This window comes from Myotis myotis, unplaced genomic scaffold (genome assembly GCF_014108235.1).
Source record: "Myotis myotis isolate mMyoMyo1 unplaced genomic scaffold, mMyoMyo1.p scaffold_m19_p_17, whole genome shotgun sequence".
NCBI classification, from domain to species: Eukaryota; Metazoa; Chordata; class Mammalia; order Chiroptera; family Vespertilionidae; genus Myotis; species Myotis myotis.
The window spans coordinates 12811544-12839494 of NW_023416321.1; the positions used below are offsets into that span (position 1 = coordinate 12811544).

Genomic DNA, 27951 nt, shown 5'->3' on the forward strand with positions numbered 1-27951 from the left:
GTGATGGAATCAAAAAGTATAAGCTTCCAGTTATAACATAAGTAAGTCATGGGGATATAATATACAGCATGGTGACTACAGTTAATAATGCTGTATTGTATATCTGAACATTGCTTAAAAAGTAAATATTAAGAGTTCTCATCACACAAAATAATTATTTAACTATGTGTTGTGACAGATGTTAACTACATACAAACATTGAATCATTATGTTATTCACCTTAAATATAAAGTTGTATGTCAATTTTACCTCAATAAAATATAACCTTTGTAATTTTCCGTTATAATCTTTCATTTCATTCTTCTCCTTTTTAAAATTTTTTTTATTGATTTCAGAGAGGAAGGGAGGAGGAAAAAGAGATAGAAACATCAATGATGAGAGAGAATCAATCGGCTGCCTCCTGCACACCCTGTGGATCGAGCCCACAACCTGGACATATGCCCTTGACTGGAATCAAACCCAGGACCCTTCAGTCCACAGGCTGACGCTCTATCCACTAAGCCAAACCAGCTAGGGCTCATTTTTCTCTTAATAACACACACACAAAATTATCTACTAACAAAAATTAGAGCATTACTAAGAATAATCTGTCTATATGTTAGTCTTAAAATATAAATTCATATTTTCTATTTTAAAATAAAAACCATTTCAGAACATGTTTAATACATCAGGTTATCTTTTATAATATAAAAGTTTCTAATATAAAAGTTTCTCATTCTTCAGGTCTTGCCTTAAATATTCATTCATTCATTCATTCATTCATTTATTCAACAGGTATATTAAGCCCTTACTCTCTTCCAGGCATTGTTCTAGGAGCTCTCCATATATTAACTCCTTTAATCATTTACTCAGGGAAGTCTTTTTTAAAAAGAGGTCATCACTGAAACCGGTTTGGCTCAGTGGATAGAGCGATGGCCTGCGGACTGAAAGGTCCCAGGTTCGATTCCGGTCAAGGGCATGTACCTGGGTTGCGGGCATATCCCCAGTGGGAGGTGTGCAGGAGGCAGCTGATTGATGTTTCTCTCTCATCGATGTTTCTAACTCTCTATCTCTCTCCCTTCCTCTCTGTAAAAAATCAATAAAATATATTTAAAAAAAAGAGGTCATATTTTTCTATTATATGTTTTCAAAACATCCCAATATTCCTCATATTTAAAATTGCAGATTTATGGAATTATTTTACCATTTATTCAACAAATATTATTGAGCACTTACTACACACCACACACTATTATAGGCACTTGGAATGTGCAAGTGAACAAAATAGACATAAATCCTGTCCTCATGAGTGTTCTCTGTTTTCGTGATCCTTTACAGTTCTTGGCCTATAGTAGATGCTTAAGAAGTGCTTGTGGAATAAATTACTGAATCAGGATTTGAATCTGGGATTCATCGGACCTTAAGTCACAGAACTGCAGTTCTCTGCCAATGGCAGGATCCTTTGTCATATTACTTCATGGAACAGAGAACTTGCCCCACAAAGGGACCCAGGGTTTGGGACACCATAAGCTCAGGGAATTCATCCATCCATCCATTTATTTATTTATTTAGTCAGTAAACATACATTAGACAATCATGCATCACGGCTGGAACGTGTCCAAGGTCATAGCTGTGTGTTGAAGGTCACAGGGCCAGGAGCAGAATCTAGTGTGGGAAACCCACTTAAGCCTTTTCTTCAATGTCTTTCTCAGCCAGGGTCTGGTAAGTTTGAAGATACACAGGGAGGGGGGCACATTAGTGGTAAGTGAAGCGAAGCATCAGCATGAAGACACCATTCGTTCATCTATTTATTCAGGAAACACGCACTGGACATTGACTCTGCCTGGCCCTGCACCAGGGGCCCTCCAAGAGGGAGCTCACAGCCCAGGCTTGGAGACACTGAAAGGCCAGAGTTCTGAGTCCAAGTGGGGACAACCTCATAAATTTGCCTCAGGAACCCTCAGTTGGATGGGGAGAAACAATTCCTGCCCCATCCCCCAGGGGAGACCTTCTTTAGTGGTGAAAACATAGTTCCCATCTCAGGAAGATTCCTTTCTGATGAGGAAGAGGAGATACAGTCGGATAGGGGGTACACTCCTTGGTCTCTGGGAATCCCCAGGCTGACCCAGCTCTTGCCCCACAGTCTGATGGGGGATATACAGAGCTCATCCTCAGGGAGTTCCCAGTCAGACAGGAGAGGCAGGCTGAGTATATTCACTCACTACAAAAGAGGAGGAACATGGGAAGACTTGCAGATCAAAACAGAACCCAAAGAGGCTAAAGGAGGGTGAGGAGGTGTTATGGACATCTGTAATAGTGTCAACAATAAAAAACAGAACCCACTTACTTTTTTATTGTATTTACTAGAGGCCCGGTGCACAAAATTTGTGCACTTGGGGGTGATGTCCTTCAGCCTGGCCTGCGCCCTCTCACAATCCAGGAGCCCTTGGGGGATGTCCAACTGCCAGCTTAGGCCCGCTCCTTAGCGCTGCCATGGAGGCAGGAGAGGCTCCCACTACCACCACCACACTGGCCAACCATGAGCCCGGCTTCTGGCTGAGCAGTGCTCCCCCTGTGGGAGCGCACTGACCACTAGGGAGCAGCTCCTGCATTGAGCATCTGCCCCCTGGTGGTCAGTGTGTGTCATAGCGACTGGTCCTTCCGCCGTTCGGTCAATTTGCATATTAGCCTTTTATTATATAGGAGGATTGGGATGACATTGGTTAATACAATGATACAGGTTTCAGGTATGCAATTCTACACTACATCATCTGTGTATATTGTATTGTGTGTTTGCCACCCCAAGTCAAGTCTCCTGCCATCACCAATGATCTCCTCTTTACCTTCTTCTACCTCCCCCACCTCCCCTTCCCTCAGAACCCACTTACATTCAAGAGAGTGAACAAGTCTGCTGGTCTTTCTGTAAAGCAAGGGCATTTTCAACAAGTGAATGCCAGAGGGTAGGAAAGTTGTGGACAAGCGGAACAGGGGAAGGAACTTTCCTGCCTTTTCTTCCCTCCTCCCTCCAGAGGGCATTTCTGGAAGCCTCCAGTTCCTCTGGGACCTGGGCAGCTGCCCTGTGCTTCCACGTCTGTCAGCCCCTCAGCTGTCACTCTGCTCCCAAAATAGCTGTGGTTGGGGGAGGGAGAAGAGGTTGTTGATTTGGGATGGAGGTGGAGAAGGGGCATCAGAGCTGTGCCTAGAGAAGCAGATCTGCCGGGCGGTTCCTGTACCTTCTGGATTTTTCTCTCACTCTTTCGGGTATGAGTGCCTGAGTCCCCAGGACAGCCCCTGAGCAAGGTGCTGGGGCCAACGTTAGTCAGCTCCCACCTCCACGTGGTACTGACTGTCCAGTCTGGGGAGGGGGAGGGCCCCGAGTATCAATGACAGGCTCCAGGGGCACCTGCCCCTGTGTCCAAATATGGTCTGGAGCCACTGGCAGGGCCGATAAAGTCTCCTGGGAGGGGCAGACCGAGGCTGACTGGCTGGGGGCTCACAGCGGAGCTCAGAGGAGCAGTGTCGCAGAACAGACCAAGAGCAGTGTCCTTAGGAGAAAGTGAGCCAGTCCGACTGTTCCTGGGACTGGGAGGGAGAGGGGGGCTGCAGTGAGAGCTCAGGCCTTTGTGGTGGTGACTTCACCTGCCCAGCTGGGAGGGAGGCACAGGGCTGCGGAGACCCCTCCCATCGCGGTCCATGCTCCAAGCAGACGCTGTAATGTTCTTCTGGGCAGTGGCCTCAGGGTGCTGGGCGTAGGTCTCTTCCAGGCAGAATCCTCACCTTCCGTCCTGGTGGGAGGGGGCCCCGGAGCTCTAGACCTCAAGCCAGAAGTCCAGCCCTGGGTCCGGGGTGAGTAGCTGGCCACACAGAGTCGTCTTATCCTGACAGATGGCGGAGATAGAAGCTGTGCAGCTGAAGGAGGAAGGGAACAGGCACTTCCAGCTCCAGGACTATAAGGCCGCGACAAAGAGCTATAGCCAGGCCCTGAAGCTGACCAAGGACAAGGCCCTGCTGGCCACGCTCTATCGGAACCGGGCGGCCTGTGGCCTGAAAACGGTGCGGAGCCGGGACGGGAGGCTGAGGGCGGGGGCTGGGATGCAGGCATCATCCATCCTCCATCATCCCAGCCCTCTCACCTGGGCCCTTCAGGTTGGAGACGGACACCTCTCACTGCTTTCCTAGACCTACCGCCCGACCCACTCTTCTGGGAGACAGCAATTCCCCCAGATCCGAACCAGCCAGGGGCTCTCCATATGTTTTTTTGTGGCATCTTAACAACAGCTCGTGAGGCAGCTGCCCACACTGTAGATAAGAACCTCAAGGCTCTGAGGGTTTAGTAACTTGCTGAAGATTTCCCAGGGAATTAGTAGTAGAGCCTGAATTCAAACCCGAGTTTGCCTGATGCCAAAGCTCACCCACTTTTCCACAAGCAGCGAGGGGCCCTCCCCGAGGCCTCTGACAGCCGGAAGCTCCCAGCAACTGCCCCCCCCCCCGCCCCGCCCCACCCCCCCCCGCCGCCTTCCCGTGGAGACCCTCTCAGGCTGTCTCTGCATTGGGCCCACATTAATCAAGTCTCTTCCTTCTTTTTCTCAGGAGAGCTATGCTCAGGCGGCTTCAGATGCCTCCAGAGGTGAGCCACCCCCCTTGGCCCTGACCCCACACCCCTCTGTTTTGTCTAAGAGGCTCTTGACACTCCAAGGCAGGGGTCCTCAAACTACGGCCCGCGGGCCACATGCAAATACAAATATTGTATTTGTTCCCGTTTTGTTTTTTTACTTCAAAATAAGATATGTGCAGTGTGCATAGGAATTTGTTCATAGTTTTTTTTAAAACTATAGTCCGGCCCTCCAGTGGTCTGAGGGACAGTGAACTGGCCCCGTTTAAAAAGTTTGAGGACCCCTGCTCCAAGGAATTACAAATTGTGTAAGTGTCATCATAGGCCTTGTAGGCGGGGCTTCATATGTGCCATCTATGTCTAAGTCACATTTTTGCAAATGGGGTTGCATGTTAAATACGGTGCAGTGGTTTCTTTTCTTAAGAGATGCTTTTGGGAATCTTTTTCATGGTGTGGCATACACCCCGTTTGTTGAAAATTAGGATATTGCCATGGGGGATCCCCAGAACTGGGCCTATCAGCCCAGTCCTCACTGTGGGAGCCAGGCTTCCTCTGGGGAAGAGGGAGGAGGCCCTGGCCTGTGCCACGACCACTAGGAGAAATAAACATAAAAAAATAAACAGAAGTCAACATTGGCTTAAGGGCATGATCTCTTGGCTGCAGGCCTGTGTTGGGTTTTGACAAGGTTACCATTCTTTTAGGGGAAACGGATAGCCTGGAGTGAGTTCAGAAGGTCAGGAACCAGCTGGAGAGGGGACTGGAAACATCCTGTGAAGAGCAGTCAAGGGGAGTGGCAATATTTAGCTCAGAGAAGGCAACTCCCAGGTGGGACGGAACGCTGCCTTCAAACCTCTAAAAAGCAAATGCTGTCATGAGGAAGAGAGATTGGGTTTCACCTCGGGGGTTCCAGGGCTGAATGTAGGATAGAAGGGCCAAGTTACAGAGAGATGGATTTCAGGGAGGAAAAGGGAAGGGCCGGGCTGCCTGGAGGAGAAAGCTCCCCAGTGCTTGAGGGATGCAAGCACCAGTTGGATGAACGCTTGGCAGGGATCATCACGTAGCAGATTCTGGAGCATCAGGCGTTGGGCAGGATGACCCTCAAACTTCCTTCCAGCCTTGAGACTATGATTTCCACTCTCTCCTGAGCAAAGGGGAGCTTTGGGCCAATCGTCTGTCTGGGTAGGTAATCTCAAAGGAAGAGATTGGGGGCAATGGCAGGGGAGGAAGAACAGCGGCGGTCTGTAGCCCGGCCCCCTAAGGCCCTGCCTGTCACCCTCCCCAGCCATTGACATCAACTCCTCGGACATCAAGGCCCTCTACCGGCGATGCCAGGCGCTGGAGCACCTGGGGAAGCTGGACCAGGCCTTCAAGGACGTGCAGCGCTGTGCCACCCTTGAGCCACGGAACCAGAACTTCCAGGAGACACTGAGGAGGCTCAATACTAGCATTCAGGAGAAGGTGAGCCAGACCTCTGCCCACAAGTCTTGGCTACCTCCCCCCATTCCTGGCAGGGGCATGTTAGAGAAGCAGGACGCCAGGGCAAGGCTAGTCCTGTGAACACGTGGCACGAGCGGGTACCACCGAGCAGCTGAGCAGCTGCCCCATGTGTGAGTGAGCAGAGGTGCTGGGATGCTTGTTTGAGGGTTCGAGCCAGCACAACTAGAACATGGGTCTTTTACTTGTTGTTGTTTTTTTTAAAATTGCAACAGTATAACTGCAACGCTTCCCCTATTTCTAGGAGGATAAAGGCAGCATGAGATACCTGTGAATGGGGGGGCGGGTAATTGGTGGTAGATAGAGTAGAGTCAGGAGCCAGTAGGAATAGAAAATCTTTTCTAGGAAAATGGAGGGAAGTGAGGAGAGCTTGGACCAGAGATGAGAGCTCCTGCACCCTAGTCCTGCCTTAGCTACCTATTTTCTGAGGGACCTCTTGGGGTGTTAGTTTCTCCTCTGTAGGAGCAGGAGGGTAACGGCTCACTCAGCTCCCGGACTCAGTAACTCCTATGTGCCTGGGGCAACCCCATGGTGGGGCCCCATGGTGGGTCCATTGTCCAGAGTGTAGATGCAGAACTGAGGAAATACGAACTAAGGAGTGATCAAAGAAAGGGCCATGCGTGAGAGACCCTCCCTGCCCTGAAGGCCAGGATGGAAATAGAAGGGCGTGTGGACCAGCACAACAATGTAGTGGGAGGTACAGAAGGAGCTGGTGAGATGCGGAAGATGATCAGTTTGGTCATTTTATGAAAGCCTCAGAGCACTGCGGTTGGGGTTAGGATTGTGAGGGATGAGGCATCTACACATAATGGTCTCAATTGCTTGAGGAGCTACTTTGAAACTGCTTCAGGTTTCTGATCCTGGAGGCATATTTCTGTTTTAGCCCATATTGAGATGTCGAATAGCTAACCATTTACTAGACTCCAAAATTGGGGTGATGATCCCTTGCCTTCCAAGATGTGTGATGACCAAATGGGACAGTGGATGTAACTGGATTGTAAGCTTTGTGGGGCAAAGACTTGCTTCTGTTCACCATTTTATCCCTGGCATCTGAGCACCTGCAACAGCATCTGGCATGTAGTAGTTGTTCAGTAAACATTGGTTGAATGAATGAACAAATGAATGAATGACAGTGCGGGGGGCCCAGAGTAGGTACCCTAATATTCACTGAGAGGAACTTCACATGGAGCGGACTGAAATACGGACCTCTGCCTGTTCCCTTCCTCAGCTGCGCGTGCAGTTCTCCACAGACTCCAGGGTACAGAATATGTTTGAGATCCTCCTGGACGAAAAGAGTGAAGCTGATAGGCTGGAGAAGGTGAGCGCTGGCCTTATTTAATTAATTTAACACTTCTCTACCTTTTTAAAGTCCTTATCCATAAGCAGAAATGTTTTGTTATTTATTTATTTACCAGAGGCCCTGTGCACGAAATTCTTGCATGTGTAGGGTTCCTAGGCCTGGCCGGTAATCAGGGCCAATCAGGGCCTGCTGCCGGCTGCCCGCTGCTGGCTGGGGCCTTCCTGCATTCCGCACCGCCCCCTGGTGGTCAGTGCTCATCATAGCGAGCGGTTGAACTCCCAGCTGGTTGAACTCCCAAGGGGACAATTTGCATATTAGCCTTTTATTCTATAGGATTTATTTATTTATTTTTGTTAATCCTCACCTGAGGATATTTTTTCCATTGATTTTTAGAGTTGAAGGGAGAGAGACACACAGAGAGAGAAACATGGATGTGAGAGAGACACATCGATTGGTTGCCTCCCATATGCATCCTGACCAGGGCTGGGGATCGAGGCTGTAACGGAGGCATGTGCCCTTGACTGGAATTGAACCCAGGACCCTTCAGTCCATGGGCTGACACTCCATCCACTGAGCCAAACTGGCTAGGGCTACACAGTTTTACTTTAACATTAGTGCAACCAGAGTTGAATCTATGATTCGGATTCTGCTAAGCATTGTTTTTTTTACAAGTTGCTTGGTAGTCTTTTCATTTATGTTCTTAATGACTGCAATATAGTTCATCAAGTTGGTCTTTATGCAAGTTACTGTGTCTTTCTTTTGAATGATATTCTTGGGCTATTTTTCCAGGAGTAAGATTATAATAGGGAGAAAGAATATAAAGACGTTTTGAAGACCCAGTTTTTGAACCAGACCCTGCATTTGGCCCAGAGCTAAGGCCTCCACAGCCAAACCTTCCTCCTGAGGGTCACTTTCTCTTCCCTCTTTCAGGCTGCCAACAACCTCATTGTACTGGGTCGTGAAGAAGCAGGGGCTGAAAGGATCTTCCAGAACAATGGAGTGGCCCTGCTTCTGCAGCTCATGGACACAAAGAGGCCTGAGCTGGTCCTGGCTGCAGTGCGGACCCTGTCGGGCATGTGCAGTGGCCACCGAGCTAGGGTGAGGGCCTGGGTGTGGGCCCGGGTGTGGGTGCTTGGCATGAATGGCTGCCCGGCCAAGGGCCTGGAAGCGTGACATGTGGGCAGGGTGTGGCTGGCATAAATGGACCCTGATACAAAATCTGAAGTGTCCCCTCCAACTTTGGTTGTATGGTCCCGGATTCAACAGAGATTGCTCCTCTGTTTTTCCTCAGAGCTGGAAATGGGTCTATGTCAGTGGTCGGCAAACCGCGGCTCGCGAGCCACATGCGGCTCTTTGGCCCCTTGAGTGTGGCTCTTCCACAAAATACCACATACAGGCGCGCACGTACAGTGTGATGGAAACTTTGTGGCCCGTGCACAGAGGGCGGTTTTCAGAAAGGAGATCGACGAAACAAGTATACAAGACGAGTGTGGATGGGAGAGTTGGAAGGGGTCGACCTCAGCGAACGTACCTCAATCAGATTGAGGACGTTTTTAGCAAGGGCCAGCTTAGGAGTACCCTAATTAAGTTAATAACAATGTACCTACCTATATAGTTTCAGTTTAAAAAATGTGGCTCTCAAAAGAAATTTCAATCGTTGTACTGTTGCTATTTGGCTCTGTTGACTAATGAGTTTGCCGACCACTGGTCTACGTGAACATAAGGCTATTGAAGGTCATCTGAGAGGAGGAGCTGAATGCAAAGGCTATGATAGCTCCCACTTTTTCATGCTACATCTTCAAAATCTAGTGTATACTTTACACTCATAGCACCTCTCTCTCAACGTGAACGGCCCCAGGACACGTGCTCAGTGACTCCATGTGGCCAGTGGCTCTGAACCCCTGGCGAGGGGCATGGCTTGTGTCAGGGCATCCCCAGACCGTGGGCCAGGAGGCACGGCTTATTTCCCCACTGCACGGGGTGGTTAGCTCTCACCCCCGAACCGGCACGACTGACTGTGGTTTGCTGGGGGTCTAGGCCACGGTGCTGCTCCACGCAGTCCGGATAGACCGAATCTGCAGCCTCATGGCGGTGGAGAATGAGGAGATGTCCCTGGCCGTCTGCAACCTGCTCCAGGCCATCATCGACTCTCTGTCCGGGGAGGACAAGCGGGAGCATCCAGGGAAGGAGGAGGCCCTGGTTCTAGGTAGGAGACGGTCTTCAGTTTTGGTTCCGGAGGTTGGGGGCAAGGGAGAGTCTGCTACCCCCTCAGCCTGGGAATTTCCTGTAGGTGGAGGTTGTCTGGTGTTATTTTCCGATGATAAAAGTAACAGATGCATAGCAGCCTTATGGGCAATAACTTAAAGGTAGAAGCAAATCGAGTGTCCATCGACAGATGAATGGATAAACAAAATATATATATATATATATACACGAACACAATGGAATATTTACTCAGCTTTAAAAAGGGAGGAAATTGTAACACATGACACAACATGGATGAACCTGTGGACTTTAGGCTAAGTGACATAAGCCAGTCTCAAAAAGACAAATATGGTATGATTGCATAGAGATGCAGCTTCTGAAATTGTCATACTCTTAGAAACAGAAAGTAGAATGGCGGTGGCCAGGGATGGGGGAAATGAGCAGTTATTTAACGGGTACAGAGTTTCAGTTTTGCAAGATGAAAAAGTTTTGGGGATGGATGGTGGTGATGGTTGCACAAAAATGTGAATGTACTTAATGCCACTGAACTCTGTGCTTAAAAACGATTAAAATGATGTTTATTTTATGTATACTTTACCACAATTTAAAAAGTAACAGAGGCTCATTGAGAAATTTGGAAAAATTTAGAAATATGTAAAAATGAAAAAAAAAAAATACCTCACCTGTAATTACCCCTCCCGATAACCTTTTTTTCTATCCATCCATATAAATATCTATTTAACAAAATTGGAATTTGGCTCTGGATAGCTTTGTGTCTTTTCTTCACTGAACATTATGTAAGTATTGTATACCATTTAATAGTTTTTAAAAGGGTTCCTTTTGACTTTGATCATTTTATCATATTAATTTTACATTTGTTTCATTCCTACATACATGCACGTATAGACCCCTGCTCCTTCCTGCACACCCAGGTCCGAGGCATCATCTTAGAAGTCCCTGCCCTGCCTGGGAGGGTCACAGAAGCAGGGACCAATCACTCAAAGGGAGCGTGATTTTGGATAATTTCATTATATTTAATTGTCTGGCTGTATCGTGATTCGTCAGGCAGCTTTATATTATTGGAGATTTCAATGGTTTCTAGTTGCATGCTTGTGAAACATGCCAGCTGCCATTCTTTACATAAAATATATTTGCATTTGTAGTTATTTCCTTGGCACAGGTTCTGAGAAATGGGAGTACTAGGTCAAAGACCATGAACATAACGGATGCTCTTTCTCCATCTACTTTCAAGTTCCCTCCTGAGAGGGTACATCCACTTGTACTCTGACCAAGTGACGCTGAGTTCCAGTCTCAAATCATTCTCACCAGATTTGAATACTGTCATTCTTAAATAGATTCTCCTTTTCAGCAGGCAAAAATGATCTAGTGCGATTAATCGTTTTCTTTATCTTTATTAGCCATTTGGATGCCTTTGTCTTTGAGTGGTTGGTTCATACCATTGCTTATTTTTTCTACTGGAACATCAGTGCATTCTTATTGATCCATAAGAGCTCTTTGTAGGTTAATACTACTAACTTTTGGAGTCCTGGATTCTTGATATGGTTCGGACTTACTGTTGTAATGGTCAGCAAGTCCTTTTTGCACTAGAATCACTGGAGGGTCCAAATGGGCCTCACTCGTATGGGTGGTGGTTACCTGGAGATGGTGGCCAGGGCATCTTGGTTTTACTCCTTGTGGCCTCGCTAGTGGGCAGCTTGGATTTTTTAAAAATGTATTTTTATTGATTTCAGGGTGAAGGGAGAGGGAAAGAGAGATAGAAACATCAATGATGAGAGAATCATCAATTGGCTGCCTCTACCACGCCCCCTACTGGGGATTGAGCCTGCAATCCGGGCCTGTACCCTGACCAGAATCAAACGGTGACCTCCTGGTTCATAGGTCGAGGCTCACCCACTGAGCCAGGCCGGCCGGGCCAGCTGGGAGTTTTATGTAACAGGGGACTGGATTCTAAATGGACAAGCCCCAGTGTGCAAGCGCTTTTTAAGCCTCTGGGTGTGCTGTCAGTCACATGGTCAGCCCAGGCCCAGTGTGGGAGGGGCCTCCCCAAGAGCACGAATAATGACAGGTGCAGTTTACTGGGGGACACGACTTCCTGTGAGGTAGTGAGCTATTAGCTATCTGCTAACATATTTTATATATTGATTTCAAATCTGTGTCCCTGTGGCGTCCACCCACCTCAGGTCCCAATTTTGCTCTCCGCGGCCTTACAGAGTAAGTCTGTTATCTCACCCTCGTGACAAACCTCCATCTGCAAACGGGCTATCATGGCCACTTCCTTCCTTCCTTCTCTATCCAGATAGCCTCATTCCTTCAACGTTTATTTACATGACATCGTTTGGAAAGCCTTCCTCCCTGTCTGCCTGCCTTTGGGCTCCAACCTAGAAGGAGAACAAAAGTCTCCAAGTCTCAGAGAGGTCAGACGGGGCAAAGCAGGAAAAGGCATTTATTTGCCTTTTGAGATTCCCAGTGGGCAGGGAGGACCGGGCACCCCAGACAGGGGCTTGCATTCGGGCGCCCGGCCTGCCTGAATCTGTGGGGAGTGAGATGTCTGTAAGGGGTACACATTTCCTTTCTGGAAAACGTTTTATTAAGTCAGTTCATTAAAAACTACACAAAGCATCCCTGGGTCCCTGCCAATCATGACCTGGAAGGAAGAAGTAGCTGTTCAAGGATGGAATGGGCTGTAGCAGAAGTCAGCGCGCAGAGTGGTTGGAGGAACCCCAAGTGTTGTCTAGGGATTTCCCTCCTTTTTGGGGGGTTGAGGTGGACAATACTATACGCTTCTGGGAAATTCCAATATCCAGGAAGCAGTAGATTTGATATTTCCAGAGTCCTTCTAGAAGCCTCTTCCATTCCTGGTCCTAAATACTTGAGGCTCCCTGGTCCTCTCTCTTTATCCCTGTTCTCTCCTTCCTCAGACACCAAGAAGGACCTGAAGCAGATCACCAGTCACCTGCTCGACATGCTGGTCAGTAAGAAGGTGTCCGGCCAGGGCAGGGACCAGGCCCTGAACCTGCTCAATAAGAACGTCCCCCGGAAGGACCTCTCCGTTCACGACAACTCACGCACCATCTACGTGGTGGACAATGGTGAGGAGGTGGGCGGGTCTGGGACTCACTCCAGCATTCCCATGGGCACCAGGGTACCTTTCCCTGGGCAGAAAGTGGAAGAAGTCTTCAAACCCAATGGAAAAGCCAGGTTAGGATCCACTGGGCTGGTGAAGGCAGAGGTCAAGTCTCTGAATTACGGGCCTGGCCATACCCAGAAAATGTCTAAATACACCCAAAAACATCTTATCTGGGTGAAGTTTCCTGACAAACAGGGGTAAGTGCTAAAGAACAAACAGGATTCCACCAACCACAGGGTCACGCTCCTGGAGTCTCATGGTTGGCAAGGCCTTCTAGAAGGGAGAGATGGCATTGCCTGCACGTTATATTAAGCCCAGGAAGAATGTTCTAGAAGATAGTCATGGAATTTGTTAGCTCTGGGTGTTATCCTCTCCTAAACTGACGTCTTTTATTGTGGCTGTATAATCTGCTACCATAAATTCTCTTGCACATTTAAGGCGTTTATACTATTCATTGTTCTTAAAGGTTCAAGTCAGCCTCACCAGCTTGAAATTCATTCTACTTTGATATTGCAGTTCCCTTGTTTGGTTTTCACAGATCTCAGCAAAGTGCACATTAATGAATTACTCTAGTGCTTAAGCCCCACCCCCAGCACTCTGGCCCCAGTTCTGGTCTTCTCCGCATATATTACAAAGGCTGAGCACCAAGAGCGGACCTCTTCCCTCTGCACGAGGATCTAGGCCCAACCACATGGTTTATGGTGTAGAATGGGTGGGGAGCCATGGTATTAGTCTAGGCATCAAAATGAATAGCACTTGGTAAAAATAATATGAACTTAAATTCCTGGCACGCCAATGAAAAGCTGCAATGCTGAGGTTGCATGTTTTGCAAACTGGGCTGGACAGAGCCCGGTAGGGGTCTTACACCTGCTGCCGCCATCTGTCCTGCAGGCCTCAGGAAGATCCTGAAGGTGGTGGGGCAGGTTCCAGATCTGCCGTCCTGCCTGCCCCTGACCGACAACACCCGCATGCTGGCCTCTATCCTCATCAACAAGCTCTATGATGACCTGCGCTGTGACCCTGAACGCGATCACTTCCGCAAGATCTGTGAGGAGTACATCACGTGAGTTTCCAGGAGGCCTCATGGGTCGGCCTCTGTATTAGTAATCAGTAGCTGTGTAACAAATTACCCCTAAACTTAGCAGCTTAAAACAATAATAATCAACCATTTATTATAAAAAGAAAGCAATTTGGGAATGGCTTGCTGGGTGGTTCTGGCTTTGGGTTTTCTTGGCCTGGGCTGCAGTCATCTGAAGGCTTGACTGAGGCGGGAAGATCTGCTTCCAAGATGGTGCACTCACATGGCTGGGACATTGGTGCTGGCTGTTGACTGGAGGTCTCTATTCTTCCCTGGGTGAACATCTTCCTACATGGCAATTCCTGTCTCAGAGGAGGCTTCTTGGGGAACACAACCCCTGACACATCCGTTAGGTCACGTATCCTCATCGTAAGTCTGTGAAGTAGTAGAACTATCCTTAGTTTCCAGATCAAGAAGCTGAGACTCAGAGAGGTTCAGTGAATTGCCCAAGGTCACACAGCATATGCGTGGTGACTCCAGGATGCAACTCCAACTCTGTCTGCCCCCAAATCTCACACTTTCCGCCACCCTCGCCTTCTCTTTTAGGGGCAAGTTTGACCCCCAGAACATGGACAAGAATGTGATTGCCATCCAGACAGTGTCGGGAGTCCTGCAAGGCCCCTTTGACCTGGGCAATCAGCTGCTGGGGCTGAAAGGTGTGATGGAGATGATGGTAGCGCTGTGTGGCTCGGATCGTGAGGTAGACCAGCTGGTGGCCGTGGAGGCCCTCATCCATGCCTCTACCAAGCTCAGCCGCGCCACGTTCATCATCACCAATGGCGTGTCACTGCTCAAACAGATCTACAAGACCACCAAAAATGAGAAGATCAAGATCCGCACACTGGTGGTAAGTGGGCTCGGTACCCGACACCATGCCAGGCACCAGGGACCTCAGGATGAATGAGGCTTAGCCCCTGTCCTTGAGGAGGTCACCATCCAAGGGCATCACGGGGCAGTGTGATGTGTAGGAGGCTGTGAGAACATAGATTGAGAACAGCGGGCCTACATTTAACCTCTGACACCTCCTTGCTTTCTTTTTCCTTTTTACCTTGTCCTACCTCCCCACACCCTTCTTCCCCTCTGGTAATCACTACACTGCTGTTTGTCTATGAGTTGTGGATTTTTTTTCGTTTTTTCGTTTTTCTTAATCCCTTCATCTTTTCCACCTCCTCCATGCTTCCGAATGGCACGAACACTGATGGGTCTTATCCAGCAAATATTTTTAGAGCAAACTCCAAAAAGTCAGTTTATTTGATCAATCAGTTTCTATACGGCACAAACCTGCTTTATTTTGTCCATCTTCATTTTACAGAAATTGTTTTCATTGACCTTTTCCTCGTGAACAATTATAGTGAAGATTTGAATCATTTATCTTCTTTTGTTTGTATCAATTTAGAAAAAAACAAATTTTCGCTTCTGGCACTGTGAGTTTTCACTTATGGAAGACTTTTTTTTTCTTTCTAAAAAAAGTTCAAATTTCCTGAGCAAAATTCTGTACATTTGAATTTGTAACCCATACGATAGGATTTCTCTGCCAGTTTCTGTGCTCTGACAAGTCTCACCACTGCAGTTTCAGACAGGATTAGTATTATCTTGAGCTGATTTTTCAAAATGGCATTCAAAACATCTGTGGGGTCAAATGGTGGAGGAAAGGGGTTAGGGCAGCCGTGGGCAAACTACGGCCCGCGGGCTTTGAAATGAATAAAACTAAAAAAAAAAAAAAAAGACCGTACCCTTTTATGTAATGATGTTTACTTTGAATTTATATTAGTTCACACAAACACTCCATCCATGCTTTTGTTCCGGCCCTCCGGTCCAGTTTAAGAACCCATTGTGGCCCTTGAGTCAAAAAGTTTGCCCACCCCTGGGTTAGGGTAAAAACCTCCAGCTTGCCTGGCTGGTGTAGCTCAGTGGTTGAGCATCAACCCATGAACCAGGAGATCACGGTTCGATTCCTGGTCAGGGCACATGCCCAGGTTGTGGGCTTGATCCCCAGCAGGGGGTGTGCAGGAGGCAGCCAATCAATGATTTTCTCTTATCATTGATGTTTCTCTCCCTCTCCTTAAAATCAATCAATCAATTGTATATATAACCTCCAGCTTTTTCCTTCCTTCACCTGGATGCCACAGGGAAGGCATCTCAGAAGAGGTGACACCTGAGCTGAGTCTTGTAGTATGAATAGAGGTTTATCCAGGCAAAGAAAAAGGGGCAAAGTGTTCCAGCCACAGGGACCTGTTTGAGCAGGGCATTGTCCCCAAGCGTTGGTGCCTCTGACCCTCCAGATGTCCACTGTCTCCCCTCCTCCACAGGGACTTTGTAAGCTCGGCTCTGCAGGAGGCACAGACTACGGTCTCAGGCAGTTTGCTGAAGGGTCCACGGAGAAGCTGGCCAAACAGTGTCGCAAGTAAGGGGGTCCTATTTTCCCTAGGCCTGCCCTCTCCTCCCCGGGGGGTGCCCTAGTATCCACCAGATTGGGAAAGGCCCCCACCTGCTGCCCACTGCCCTGAAATGGCTTCACCGCCCTGACCTCAGCCCTGGCGCCCTTCCCCAGCGTCTCTCCCTCCCTGACTCCAGGTGGCTGTGCAATGTGTCCATAGACACCCGGACCCGGCGATGGGCGGTGGAGGGAATGGCCTACCTGACGCTGGATGCTGATGTGAAGGACGACTTTGTCCAGGACATCCCTGCCCTGCAGGCCATGTTTGAGATGGCCAAGGCAAGTAGGGCCCTGCCTCTGGCCGCAGGAGAAATCTATTAGATTCAGGCCCGAACCAACTTGTGGCCCATGCGAGGGAGCCTTCTTGGAAGCAGAAGTTTGTTCTGAAGTTTTCTTTCTGCCTTCTCCCTCCTACCCCCCTCCTCGGTGTCTCCAGACCTCTGACAAGACCATCCTGTACTCGGTGGCCACCATCCTGGTGAACTGCACCAACAGCTACGATGTCAAGGAGGTCATCCCAGAGCTCGTACAGCTCGCCAAGTTCTCCAAGCAGCACGTGCCCGAGGAGCACCCCAAGGTGGGGACGGGGACCGCCCATTAGGGGGTCTGTGCCACCAGTCCTCCTGAGAGGTGGAAAGGAGAGCTAGTGATGTCAGGGTGTTGCGTGGGTGTGTTTGGGAGAATTTGGCATAAAGTAAACAGAAGATGATCATAGTACATTTCACCCACTAGGTGGCGCTCGTGTTTTTCTTAGTTTTAATGGAACAGCCACGATGAACGTTTTGCAATTTATGTTGTTGATTTGATGGACATCAGACAGTTGCATTTTATGTTCCCAACACACAGACATTTTATTTTCTGGGATATCTGGATTTAGGGATATGGGTGCTAAGTAGGAAAAATGAGAGAAGGAGAGACATGGATCAGCAGTAGCCAAGATGTCACAAATTCCCTTGGGGTCCTCCCCCCCACCCCCATGATTCCCTGCACACAATGGTATACTTCGCTTGTGGTTTGCATATGAGTATATATGTATCCTACTTCCCACCAGAAAAAAATGTAGATTTTTTTTAATGATCAAATATAACCGTGTTGCAACACAAAAAAGTGGAGAGCAGACAAAAGAAATTAAGCACTCACAATGACATCATCCCCTCCCCCCGCCCCCCAATTGAGAATGTTACTTTACCTACCAGAGGCTTTGCTTTTTTCTATGCACCTTTTTTCTTTCCTTTTCACGGTTATAATCAGACTGTAGTTATAACTTTGTACTCAATTTGGGAAAATACTTTGTGCTTTCTCACGGCTGTGCCACTCTCTGAATCATTTCCCAAAGCTGCATAGTATTTCACGCAGCCAAGAGTGCAGAGCATACACTGCTGCTGTGAAGCTCAAAGGTGGCTTCTAGCGATTGACTGTCAGTCTCTCCCAGCTACTCTGAGGATTATCTGTAAAGGCTACTCAACCCTGGGGCTGACTTTGGGTTTCCAGCGAAACCCAATCCATTGTTATGTCAGTTTTGTCTGACATATCCCCTCTCAGTCCTGCCTACATCCCCCATTGTAGGCGGCAGAAAGGCACCGTGTCAAACTGGTGGTGGGGGGGGGACGGGGAGGGGTGGGGTCGACCAAACCTGGGTTCAGCAACCTCAATATTTGGGTTCTGGCTAGGAAAGAATTCAGAGCAAGACCCAAGCTGTAAGAGAACATTTATTGGGTAAATGACAGAGGTAGAAAAAGTAATTCCTGGAAGAAATGGGTTTAGGAAACAAGTTATGGAGGTAAAGGGAGTGAGGAAGCTAATGGTAACGTGCCTGGAAGAGGGGGGCGCACGAGAGGGAAGGGAAAGGAAAAGGCAAGAGCGTGCTCCTAGGCGGGGAGAGGCGCTGGGTCCTCCGTCCTAAGGGTTTTAAGGGTGGAGATTTCAGGGGAGGCCCCAGGGGAAGATCTCAGTAGAACATGCAGTAGTCTTCCAGGTGTGTCCATTCAGGATGATTGGCCGGCAGCAGGGCAGGGGGTCATTATTCAATGCAGCTGGTCCTGATGTCAGCTGTGGCTGGTTTTGCTGCTTATCTGGGCCTAGATGTTATCTCTAGGGAGGAAAGGTCAGGGGCCCAAGTCTCATGAGCTGCGATATGCCAGGGGAGGAAAGTCACCCTGGGGGCAAGGTCCCACCTGACAGTTGATTGTCCACTGCTGGGCACCTGGGGCTTTCCACCCTGGTGGCCTTCCGTAGTTGACCCATCGTCCTTGCTCTGCTCACTGCCTATATCCCCCCTACCCTCCCACCTGCCACATACCCTGATGACAAGTCAACCATTTGCAAGAAAACTAACATATGGGTCATGCGGTGTTTTGGATCATGGTTCTTTCATTTCACTCCTCTGGGAATGAAGAGTCTTTGGGGTTGATTTCCTGGCCTCTCAGCTACTCAGGCTCTGTGTTGGGAGGGGGAGGGCAGAGGAAGAGGAGTTGTTCTGACGTTCACATTGGCAGAACATGCCGTAACCCCCTTGGCTGTTTGGACAAAGGGAATCTGGAGGCGTGCATTCGTTTCCGTTACTGTTATAACAAATTGCCACAAACACAACTGCCCCAAATAACACACATTTATTATCTCCCGTTCTGGAGGTCTGAAATCTACAATCGATTTCACTGGATCAAAGTCAAGGAATCAGTAGGGTGGGTTCCTTCTGGAGGCTCTAGAACACAATCTGTTTTCTTGTCATTTTCAACTTCTGAAAGCCACCTTCGTTGGCTCGTGACCTTGAATTACTTCAGCCTTTTGCTTCTGCGGTCACTGCTACTTTTGCCCCTCTGCCTCCCTTTTTAAAGTCCCTGATGATGATATTGGGCCTGCCCAGATAACCTAGGACTATCTCCCCAGCTCAAGATCCGTAACTTAATCACATCTGCAAAGTCCCTTGTGCCATGTAAGGTAACATATTCACAGGTTCTGGGGATGAAGACATGGATGCTTGGAGGGACCATTATTCAAGTACCCCAAGAAGTCGGAAATGTGCCATCTTAGTGCCAACACAGATTGGCCTGGTGCCAGGCCCCTGGCCCATTGCCACCCTTTGTCTCCACAGGACAAAAAGGACTTCGTAGACATGCGGGTGAAGCGGCTCCTGAAGGCTGGCGTCATCTCGGCGCTGGCCTGCATGGTGAAAGCAGACAGTGCCATCCTCACCGACCAGACCAAAGAGCTGCTGGCCAGGTGTGGCTGCAGGGGGCCAGGGCTGGGCCTGGCTGGGCAGGGAGATGGAAACGGCCACGAGTAAATAAGGGAATGAGCCGTTGGGGGGACCGGGGGAGGAGCCTAAAGGGGATCGGCATTGAAAGTGACATGACGGGGGAGGTCCTCACAAGTGGAAGTTGGCATCAGGAGGAAAGAGGTCACTGTCTGGTTGCCTGGTTCCCAGGTCTTGCGTGGGACCTGCTATTTCAGAGATGAAAGGCACAGTGTCTGTGCAACCTGGGGGGCAGGCAGCCAGGCTCACAGTACAATACAAGGCAACGGGTGCCACGATGGGGGAAAGACAGAGTGTTGGTTGGAGCAGAGCAGTGGCACCTCACCAGCCAGCCTGGAAGGTGGGCAGCCAGGAAGGCTTTCTGGAGGATGTGACAACTCAAGGGAACCCTGAAGGAACAAAGGAGCCACTCCACTGCAGGGGAGGGAAGGGTTCCAGGTGGGTGGAACAGCATAGACAAAGACACCAAGGACAGAGGAAGAATGAGTGCATTTGGGGTTTTCCTGCAATATGTCTGGAGCATGGAGTGCATAGGAGCGAGTAGTGCTAGGAAGACCAGAGAGCGAGATAAGGGCCAGGTCACAGAGGTCGTGGGGTGTTTCTCCTGGTTCATAGGCAGCAAGGAGCCATTGGTTATCTCCCTAAATGAGGATGAGGTGGCTCTTTGCAGCCTCACTTCCTCCCCAGCCACTTATGTTCTTGGCAGTAACTTCCCAGGGTGCACACGCACACCAGCAGCACTTTCCAGGGCTGCACTGGCTCTGACCGGCTGGCCTGCTGATGCCTAGGAGGGGTGTGCTGGCACATTAAATGCCCGTTATCCTTACTCTACAGGGTGTTCCTGGCACTGTGTGACAACCCGAAGGACCGAGGCACCATTGTGGCTCAAGGTGGTGGCAAGGTAATTGGGTGGGATAAGGTTCTTGGCATCCTAAAAGGTACTCTACTGGGAAGGAGCACGTGAGTGTGTGTGTGTGTGTGTGTGTGTGTGTGTGTGTGTGTACATGCATCCTCTATGCCTGACTCAAGAATAATGTACCCTCTGTCCCCACCCGACCTCCTGGAATATGGTCATTCAGGTAACTGTGCTGTCTGTTCTCATGGCCCCAATCCAATTTCTGCCTGATTCTGCGATGTGTCCTGGGACTTGCTGTGGAATCCCATCTGTCTCCCTGGCGACTGGAAGGCAGCATGGTGCAGATACCAAGACCGTGCACTGAGCTACAGAGGACTCATCATGGAGTCCTTGTTTGTCCCCGTGCCAGCTGCATAACCTTGGGCAGATTACTTAATCTCCCTGAGCCACAGTTTCCTCATCTGTAAAATGGGGGCAAATCACACACTTTGCAGAATGTCACAGGATGTCTGTCACCCAGGAGTGACCATGCCCTTTCTTGCAGGCCCTGATTCCCCTGGCTTTGGAGGGCACGGACGTGGGCAAGGTGAAGGCAGCCCATGCCCTGGCAAAGATCGCTGCTGTCTCCAACCCGGACATCGCCTTCCCCGGGGAGCGGGTCGGTGTCTGGGTGGATGGGATGGGACAGTGGGAGGGGTCTCCTCTGCTCCTAGGGGCCTTTCTTCTTGTCACCCTGCTCCTGGCTTGGGAGGGCCATGGTGTTGTCACAGAGAGGGCAATGAACTGGAGGCGCCTGGTGTCCAGACCCAGCTCTGCCTGACTCACAGGGCTGCCCCCTGGGGAACTCCTCTCATCTGCAAAGTAAAGGTCAAACCAGACCAATGGGTGGACAAGGGCTTTGGAAATTCTACAGCTGGACACCTGTAAATGCCAAGGACTGGGGGATCATAGCCTCCACCTGTCCCCCTCTTCACTCCTCCCCACAGGTATACGAGGTGGTGCGGCCCCTTGTGAGACTCCTGGACACACAGAGGGACGGGCTGCAGAACTACGAGGCCCTCCTGGGCCTCACCAACCTGTCTGGGCGGAGCGACAAACTGCGGTGAGCGGGGTGTGGAGGAGCAGGAGTGAAGACAGGTGTCCTGGAGTGTTTGGTTGAGTTGCACATACACCACGTGCGAAAACTCTCCTCCAAGGGCTGGCTCAAAGGCAGCCGGAAGAAATACGATGGGAGGGACTTGAATTAGCTTGGAAAAACCACATGGAGAACGTACAAGCCAGAGGAGACAGAAAAGACTTCTTTCTTACGTTGTAAAAAGATGCCCAGGAAGATAGGAGGGGGAAGTATATTCCTTCTCAGAGGCAGGGGATGGTGCAGTGTATTGGGTTGAGATTCTTTTGGTACCAAGTGGCAGGAAACTCAGCCCCAACTGGTTTGAGCATAAAGGGAATTTACTGGCTCATGTAAATACAGTCTGGGGACTCTGGATTCAGGTGCACTTGATGCAGGGGTTACAAAGCTGTCCTGGGGCCTGGTTCTCTGTACTTCTCCTGTCTGTATGTTTATTTGTTTTTTTTTAATATATTTTTATTGATTTCAGGGACGAAGGGAGAGGGAGAGAGAAATAGAAACATCAATGATGAGAGAGAATTATTGATCGGCTGCCTCCTGCAAACCCCACACTGGGAATCGAGTCTGCAACCAGGCATGTGCTCTGACTGGGAATCGAACCGTGACCTCCTGGTTCATAGGTCAATGCTCAACCACTGAGCCACGCCGGCTGGGCTCCTGTCTGTGTTTTAGTTGTCAGAGGGGCTTTTCCCCTCTCCCTCAGTCACAAGGCTTCATCTTCATATCCATCAGGAAAGAGACAAAGAGAATTTCTCTTCTTCAGCAATAATACAAAAGAACCTCCAGCGCTGGCCGGTGGCTCAGTTGGTTGGAGTGTCATCCTGTACACCAAAAGGTTGCGGGTTTTGTTCCCAGTCAGGGCACTTGTTGCAGTGACGTTTTCACCCTGGAACCCATCACTGTGGCCAGGATGCCCCCTGGTGCCCCTCCTGGAGCTGGGGGCAGGATCAATGCCACAGGAGCCCTGCCGGCCGAGGGTGTGGGAGGGATACCACTAGGATGGGGAAAGGGCACCTAGGTGGCCCAGAATCCAACACGTTCATGCGGAGGACTCAGTGGCCTCTCTTGTTCCACTCCTCCCGCCCTAGGCAGAAGATCTTTAAGGAGAGGGCCTTGCCAGACATCGAGAACTACATGTTTGAGAATCACGACCAGCTGCGGCAGGCGGCCACCGAGTGCATGTGCAACATGGTGTTGAACAAGGAGGTGAGGGGCTCGGCATGGGGGCGGGAGTGATCGAGGCATAGAGGGTCGGCCATAGGCAGGGCCAGGCATGACTGTGGTTGTTCAATGGTTCTAAGGTAGCATTGAGTCTATATGGAAGAAATGTGAAAATAGTTACAATTTTAGAATATTTTAAATGTTAACATGAATGAAATATTGCCATTTCCATAGAAACTACATTTCACTGTACCTGTGCTCTTCACAGAATAATCACAGGATTTATTATAATAAAATGAATTCAGGACACGTCAATGACCTCATGGTCCAAATGGGACAAATTGTAATGGGACAAATTGTAACAATATGATGAATACATGTCTTCTCCTTTCCATCTTGCTAGAGTATTTTTTATTTTTTAAAATATATTTTTTTATTGATTTCAGAGAGGAAGGGAGAGAGACACAGAAACATCAATGATGAGAGAGAATCACTGAGCGGCTGCCTCCTGCACACCTCCTACTGGGGATCAAGCCTGCAACCCGGGCATGTGCCCTTGACTGGAATCAAATCCAGGACCCTTCAGTCCCCAGGCTGACGCTCTAGTCACTGAGCCAAACTAGCTAAGGCGTCCTGCTAGAGTATTTTGCTGTACCTGTAGGTATAACCTCATCAGAGGTAACAACAGGGTGTAAATCTGAGGTTCCCTGTGAACGTGGGGGCCAGGCCAAGTGGCCCTCCTGGGCACTCATGGAGGACCTAGTGTGAGACACACTCTGTTTCTCCTCAACTTAAGTCTTGGATTTTCTCACTGTTGTAGAGAGAAAACTTGACCCATAAAAGCCTGTTAAAGTCAAAAGATATAAAGCTACCAGGGCCTGCCAGGGAGCTGGCCTAAGGCTGGGCTGGGGGCCTGGCAGCCATGAGGGAGAAGAGAGTGTGTCCAAGGAAAGGGGAGGGGAGAAACAGTGGGAGGGGCAGCAACCTTCCCTGTGGGAGCACCAGCTGCGGCAACAACCAAAATAAAAGTATACAGCGGTCCTAACAGGATAGTTCATCTCTCATAAAATTTCTCACTCACATCTGGATCAGGTGGCTCGCTTCCAAGCAGTGACTCAGGGATCCAGGCTTCTCTGATCATCAGGCACTGTCTACCCCTCTGCCACCTTGGGAGTGGTCTCTATTCCGATGGTGAATGGGGAGAGAGACCATGGGAGAGGCACCGTAGTGCTTTGCCATGGAGGCCTGGAAGTGACACACATCACTTCCACTCACGTCCCACTGCTGAGAACTGGTTATGACTGCATCTAGGTGCACGGGGTGGTGGAACATTCTCCTTTCGGGGCAGTGGCTTCCCATTCACAACTGTGTCCCAGGAGAGGGGACCGCACTGACCATCTCTCCATACTCTCACTTCTGAGGACCACTGATCCCGCCTCAGGGAGAGTCATAACCTGGGCAGCGGTGACCTTTGACTCCTTTTGGAGCTCCGCTTCTAGGAAACCTGACCCAACAAAATGCCCTTAAACTTGACCAACCAGATATTACTGTAGAGCTGAGGAGTAAGGTGAGTGGGGGGTTCACTGGGCTCTGTCAGGGACCTGGGCCCCAGGAGGCTCCTCTCCTGCTTTTGAATCCTTGTAAAGCCTCAGCTCTCACTTGGTGGAGACAGTACAGCTGTTCGTTAAATCCAAGTAAACTGCCCAACCATCCCCTGCTCTTGCCAAGCCCCTGTGCCTTTAGGGGGTGCAAAGTCATTTTAGGGCAGACTCTGAAGGCCCATCTGTTGTGAGAGAAACATTCCAGGCTTCCCCCAAAGGGAAGTAAGACGCAGCTCTTCGGGCAACATCTACCCTCGAGGAGTCTGTCTGCCTCTTTTCCCGGGTGAATAGCTGAATGCAAACAGGTTGTGGAGCACGCTATCTGGGGAATCCTTCATTTTCTTTAACCTTTTAGCTGGAGGAGATTATAGCCCCTTCATCCAGCTAATCAGGGAAGACTTCCAGGGGGAGGTGGCATGGTGAGCTGCTCAAAGGAAAGCTCCCAGAGATCCTGGGCCAGGGAGTGTGGCTTCAGGTGCATCTTTCCCTCCCAGGCTGGGCAGGTGAGGGCATTTTTTCTGAGCCATGGACCTTCCTCCCATAGGTACAGGAGAGGTTCCTGGCGGATGGGAATGACCGGCTGAAGCTGGTGGTACTGCTCTGCGGGGAGGATGATGACAAGTTGCAGAATGCAGCCGCAGGGGCCCTGGCCATGCTGACAGCAGCGCACAAGAAACTGTGCCTCAAGATGACCCAAGTGGTGAGAGTGGGCCCTGGAAGCCAGCAAGGGGGTGGGTTCTAGGGAATCTCTCCTCATCCTGACCATATTGCCCTGGGCGATCCTCTGGGGGAAAGCCTGTCTCCGTGGTAACCACTCCCAGGCCCCCTGTTCCTACCACCTAGGGGGCTTCAGCACTTCCCTTAAGGCAAGCTTCTCCACACTGTAAGGTGGGCAAGAGTCACCTGGTGGGCTGGCTAAAGTACTTTCCCCAGATATTCTGATTCGCTATCAGGGTGGGGTGCTTCCAGCTTGGGGTCCACGTGAAACTTTGGCCCTAAGCAGCCTCTGCTGAAGTAACTGGCCACGCAACTCCTGCTGACACTCCTCTGCAGGGCAATCTGTGACTCTCCCACTTACTGGGCCCCAGACATTGCTCTAAGTGTCTATATCTATTAAGTCACTCCATCCTCCCCCAACCCTGTGCAGTGGGTATGATGATGATTATTCCTGTTTCACCGATGAGGAAACTGAGTGCAGAAAAGTAGCCCAAGGCCACACAGCTAGTTAGCTGGGAAGGAATTGGAATCCTGTAGGATTGCTGACCCACTCCTGGCCACCTCTCCCTTCTTCCTGAGGGGCTCAGAGATATCGGCTGCTTTCCTGTCCCCACAATGGCATCCTGATGACTCCTTGAAGCTGGCCAGATTCATCTTTTGTACAACCCTGGGGCCATGTTGGATGCTGGGCCTCTCTAAGTCTCACACCTGCTGGGATATGCCCTGGGAAGCCAGGCAACAGATTTTTCTGCTGGGATCCTATCCCAATAGGATCATCACCCTTTCTTTCAACCCCAGTGGCTCATTCCAGGGACTGATGGACACTGGGCCCATTATCAGTCAGTCCACCAGCATTGAATCTTTCCCTGAACCCTACCACAGCTAGCTGAACTTTCCTTTCCTTTGTGGTAGGAGACTCAGTGTAGAGTTTGCAAAAGTCTACCTAGAAGCTTGGAAGTCAAGAATTTGATTTTCTTCCCCCCTGTCCTCTCCCCAACTCAGAGCAGTGTATGAAGAAAAGTATTCCTGCTTACTAATGGAGGGTGAGGTGACAGGTACAAGGTAGCAAAGAGGAAATCTTTGGGTTAGTGTCTAAAATCATCATTCCTGTCCACTTTCATTTGTTGGGCTCTCACTATGCTCCAGCTCCCATGCTAAGCTCTTTCCACAGACCATCTCCTGAGGCTTGCGGAGGTTAAATAACTTAGCCAAGGTCATACCATGGTAAGTGGCTGAGCTGGGACCTGAACACTGGCCTCTTTTACTCCAAGACCCATGCTGGTAACTATTCTACTCTGCTTCCCACGTATGTCTGTTGAATGATTAAGAGCCAAGCCTCCTGGTTTTATTGTCAACTCCATCTCTGTCTCCTGGGGTGATCAGAGGGATCTAGAGTCCTGTCTTCCCTGTGCACAATGGTTGGGATGCTTCACACCTGAGAATGGAAGAGAGAGAGAGAGAGAGAGAGAGAGAGAGAGAGAGAGAGAGAGAGGAGGGATGGAGGAGAGGATACACTCCAACTCCAGTGCTGATCCAGTTGAAGTCAAGGCTGGTGGAGTGCATACCTGGAGCTCCTGTCTCAAGGGGCACCTCGGTTAGCAGAAAAAGGCCTTGACCATGTGCCCAGCGTTAGAATCCTCCTCTTTGACACCCTCCACCCTCATTCTGCTCAGGCATGCAGTGAGCCTGTCCCTTTGCTTCTTAAGACGCTTTAAAAAGAAATGGTTGTGTGGATATTTATTTTCTACTATTTCCCGATGTGTGACCATAGATGGCTAAGTTACTTTCCCTCCCTGGACCTCAGTCCCTTCACTTATAAAATGAAAGGAATTGGATTATTTCAAGTTCCTTCTAGTTCTCCAATTCCTGCTCGGGTTCTGGTAAGATGGGTACCACGCAGTTGGTCCCAAGGGGCCCAAGTACGCATATTCTGAGTCCCATACACACATAACCAGAGTCCCCGCTCACTTGCCCTTTCAGAGCCCAGATTCTGGGCCTGGCCAGTGCCTTCTATTTATCTTGTCCAAAATCTCCTCTCTCTGTCCACCCACTGATTCCTCCAATCCTTCCTTATCCATCTTCCCCGCTCCAGACAGCTCAGTGGTTGGAGATCTTACAACGGCTTTGCCTGCATGACCAGCTCTCTGTCCAACACCGGGGCCTGGTCATTGCCTACAACCTGCTGCAGGCTGATGCTGAGCTGGCCAAGAAGCTGGTGGAGAGTGAGCTGCTGGAGATCCTGACTGTGGTGGGCAAACAGGAACCGGACGAGAAGAGGGCAGCGGTGATTCAGACAGCCCGGGAATGTCTCATTAAGTGCATGGATTATGGCTTCATTAAGCCAGTGTCTTAGCCAGGAGCCCACCAGGGATGCTGGGGCTGATCCTATATTGTGCAGAGTCCTGAGCAGGGAACTCTTGGAATGTCAGTTCACCTAGGGATCGTGGTGGTGACAATGAAGTCTCCATGTAAAAAAATACTTGGTTGTTCCCTGAGTTGTAAATCTTCTCCTTAGCCCAAAGTGTGTCTGTTTCATTGGCTCTCTTGCTCCTTGTCTCCCTGTATCTGTCATGTTATAGAAATTCCTAGAATAATTTTTATCTGTAATTTGGAAGACAGGTTGGATAATTCTTTCTGTACCCATTCCAAAGGCCAGAATAATGGGCTGAAGTTCTTTATGTTTTGAAAAAGGAGTTGTGTGGTAAGGTAGGGCCTTATAGGTGTGTGACTATAAAGGTTAGTGCTATTGTATCTGGATGTTGATCTGTGCTGCTTTTCTTCCTCTCTCTCCCATACTGTTTAAATAAAGCTGCCTAGAATTGTATGTTTTAGCTGCAGTGCCCTGTCCCAGCCCCATCTCCCATCCCACCGCTCAACTATGATGGAAATATGGTTCATATTCAACAGTGTGACACAATTTTTGCAATTTGTTTGGGTAAATCTTCCAAGCAAGATGAACATGATGAATTTAAATGAGA

At 49.5% G+C, this 27951-nt stretch overlaps 1 protein-coding gene across 2 annotated transcripts; it reads left to right on the top strand.

Moving 5' to 3' along the window:
• Positions 1 to 3141: 3141 nt before the first annotated feature.
• On the top strand, positions 3142 to 27794 carry UNC45B (unc-45 myosin chaperone B). 2 transcript variants are annotated; one of them, XM_036341960.1, is made up of 20 exons: positions 3142 to 3240; positions 3865 to 4032; positions 4570 to 4606; positions 5874 to 6049; positions 7314 to 7403; positions 8316 to 8483; positions 9423 to 9591; positions 12530 to 12700; positions 13630 to 13801; positions 14363 to 14663; positions 16126 to 16220; positions 16391 to 16532; positions 16690 to 16830; positions 19345 to 19472; positions 20341 to 20407; positions 20907 to 21020; positions 21349 to 21464; positions 22583 to 22700; positions 24801 to 24956; positions 27066 to 27794. In XM_036341960.1, the coding sequence occupies exons 2-20, from the start codon at positions 3865 to 3867 to the stop codon at positions 27324 to 27326; spliced, it is 2790 nt and encodes a 929-aa protein (XP_036197853.1). In that variant the 5' UTR covers positions 3142 to 3240; the 3' UTR covers positions 27327 to 27794. The 2 variants fall into 2 exon arrangements, with proteins under 2 accessions (XP_036197853.1, XP_036197852.1); XM_036341959.1 differs by lacking the exon at positions 3142 to 3240 and adding an exon at positions 3405 to 3535.
• Positions 27795 to 27951: the final 157 nt, after the last annotated feature.

What these genes read in the sequence shown, in the direction of transcription:
- UNC45B (XM_036341960.1), top strand. Translation starts at nt 3,865, where the DNA reads ATGGCGGAGATAGAAGCTGTGCAGCTGAAGGAGGAAGGGAACAGGCAC. An exon ending in CCATGTTTGAGATGGCCAAG is followed by an intron (nt 16,533 to 16,689) that starts GCAAGTAGGGCC and finishes CGGTGTCTCCAG; the next exon opens with ACCTCTGACAAGACCATCCT. An exon ending in TGGCTCAAGGTGGTGGCAAG is followed by an intron (nt 20,408 to 20,906) that starts GTAATTGGGTGG and finishes CCTTTCTTGCAG; the next exon opens with GCCCTGATTCCCCTGGCTTT.